General features: G+C 41.1%; 1 protein-coding gene across 1 annotated transcript in view; it reads left to right on the forward strand.

The window, feature by feature from the left end:
- Nucleotides 1–2,730, forward strand: part of LOC101859207 (dnaJ homolog subfamily C member 10) — a 29,115-nt gene that overhangs the window by 18,895 nt on the left and 7,490 nt on the right. Inside the window, exons 12-14 of the mRNA XM_035973053.1 lie at nucleotides 323–439; nucleotides 1,793–1,894; nucleotides 2,517–2,672. Coding sequence (XP_035828946.1) covers nucleotides 323–439; nucleotides 1,793–1,894; nucleotides 2,517–2,672 — 375 coding nt within the window. The remainder of the gene's footprint in view (nucleotides 1–322; nucleotides 440–1,792; nucleotides 1,895–2,516; nucleotides 2,673–2,730) is intronic.

A 2,730-nucleotide genomic window follows, 5' to 3' on the forward strand; every position in this document is an offset into this window, starting at 1 on the left:
CCCATAACTTGGATCATTCGGGAGGTGGGCTTCAACCCTCTGTGCCAATTGAGCAGAGAGGAGTGTGGGGGGTTGGCGGGTGCTGTGGTTTGCTTCTTCTTTCTTATCAAACTTCTTTTATCGTCTTTATCTCCCCTCCTTCTTTTTTGTGTTTGTTACTCTCTTGTAAACTTCGGCCCTTATATGACCTTATTATGTTGCAAGTGCTGTAAAACCTTACTAAAGCTGAACTAAACTTCTCATCTAGTGGTGTCCTTCATATATATAAGACTGCTCCTATTCATGTCCTGTATATTCCTTTGTTTCCTATCTTCTCATCTAGTGGTGCCCTCCGTGCATGCGACTGCTCCCTGAGTTCAAGAAGGCCTCCAAGTTTTCGGAAGAGGACGTCAACTTTGGCACTGTGGACTGCACGGTACACGCGGGCTTATGCAACAAGGTACGCCACTACTCTATGGCCTTTTGTGTCTTGACAAACGGCTTTAGTGGGTGGTTGGTGGGTGCTCTAGTGTGGTCTGCGTCTTCTTTCCTATCAAACATCTATCGTCTTTATCTCCCCTCATTCTTATGGGTTACTCGAAAGCACTGAGGTCGCGTACTATTGACTCCCAAGAAGAAATATATCAGCCAGCTTGTTCTGTGTTTGTATTTTCTTTTGTGATGCTTAAACACGACCTACTTTATATCAATTAGCCTATTATTGAAAAGACCTTGTGTTTGTGAACTATGGGTTGGAGCATGACAGGCTTACTTTTCTTTGCTTTTACTAAAAGACCTTGTGTTTGTGAACTATGGGAGAGATCGTGTTTGTTACTCTCTTGTAACACCTCTAATCTTCAGCACTTATATGACCTTATGCAGTTGCGAGCACCGTAAAACCTCTACTAAAAAAAACACTTTCAGTTGTGATATTATCTGACAGGCTAGCACTACCTCAAAATATGGAACAATAGTTAATGGGTAAAGTTTGAGACAATACTCATCTGTGCTTTGTTCTTTCTGAGGTTAAGACACCATGTCGCGACCTCTGAGCTTTGTTGTCATATCTCCATTTTTAATAACAATGAAAGCAGTTAATTGCAAAGAATGAGCTTTAAGAAGAAGTCGCATTTTAAATGTTTAAAAAAATGGAGATAGAACAATTAAGAAAGCACTGAAGTCGTGATGTGCTGAGGTCTTTGCCTTTTCTCTTGCACACCCCGTCCCCCAAACCACCAACCTATATCCATTTATCATTTCTTCTCTTTTTGTTCCGTCTCACTAGCAAAATTGAAGGCAAATGAAGCAGGGGTAGGCCCAGAACAATCTACTTGGGGAACCTAAACAAATGGGTAACGGTGAAAGATCAGGGAAACGTGGCTTTTTTTAGAGCATCCGAGCAAAGGAATGAATGCAGGACCATGATCGCTGATGTCTGTTCCAGATCTGGCACTGGATGATGTTGATGAGTTCGGTCCCTTTTCTTATTTTTGGGATCGTAATTTAAAGCACCAAAGCCACCAGGGAGTGGGCGCCATAGATCTTTATTATTATTTCTTAAATTATTATTATTTTTATTACTATTATTTTTTTATTTTATTATTATTATTACTATCATTACTATTATTATTTTTTTTTATTATTATTATTATTATTATTATTATAATTAATTACTATTATTATTATGGTTGTTGTTATTACTATTATAATTGTAGTTGTCGTTATTATTATTATTTTATCATTATTATTATTATTATTGCTGTTGTTATTATTCTTGTTGTTATAGAATCTGTTTATGATTGTCTGTCCACAGTACAACATCCACTCGTACCCGACCACCATCTTCTACAACGCCAGCGTTCCGCACCAGTACCACGGCCACCACACGGCCAAACATCTCCTGGAGTTCATCGAGGTCAGGATGTGTGTGTTGTCTTGTTTTAGGAAGGTTTTAGTGGGTGGTTGGCGGGTGCTCTGGTGTGGTTTGCTTCTCTTTTTTCCTATCAAACATCTATCGTCCTTATCTCCCCTTCTTTTTTTTTTTGTTTGTTACTCTCTTGTAACACCTCTAATCTTCGGCTCTTATATATATATATGACCTTGTTGTGTTGCAAATGCCGTAAAACACTTACTAAAAAAAACCCCAACCTTTGACCGTTGTGTGGGTGGTTGGCGGGTGCTCTGGTGTGGTTTGCTTCTTCTTTCCTATCAAACATCTATCGTCCTGATCTCCCCTTCTTCTTTTTTATGTTTGTTACTCTCTTGTAACACATCAAATCTTCGGCACTTATATGACCTTATTGTGTTACAAGTGTGGTAAAACTCTTACTAAAACCAACTCCCCTCCTCTTTTTTTTATGTTTGTTACTCTCTTGTAGCACCTCTAATCTTCGGCTCTCATATATATGACCTTATTGTGTTGCAAGTGCCGTAAAACTCTTACTAAAACTTTTTTAAAAACTAAAACATCGCCCATCAACGAGATGTGACGGCCAAGTGTTCACCTTTAACCCTTGTGTGTTTGCGTGTGTGGCCAGGACACGATGCGACCCCCGGTGATTTCCCTGAGCCGAGAGACGTTCATGGACAAGGTGTACAACAAGCCGGAGGACGAGGTGTGGCTGGTGGACTTCTTCGCCCCGTGGTGCGGCCCCTGTCAGCAGCTGGCGCCCGAGTGGAGGAAACTGGCCAAGGTGAGGGGGGGGACTGTTGTTGGGGAGCGGATGGGGGGGGGAGGCCAGACTTTGGTTG

The sequence above is a fragment of the Aplysia californica genome, unplaced genomic scaffold (assembly GCF_000002075.1).
Source record: "Aplysia californica isolate F4 #8 unplaced genomic scaffold, AplCal3.0 scaffold00972, whole genome shotgun sequence".
In the NCBI taxonomy this organism is placed as follows: Eukaryota; Metazoa; Mollusca; class Gastropoda; order Aplysiida; family Aplysiidae; genus Aplysia; species Aplysia californica.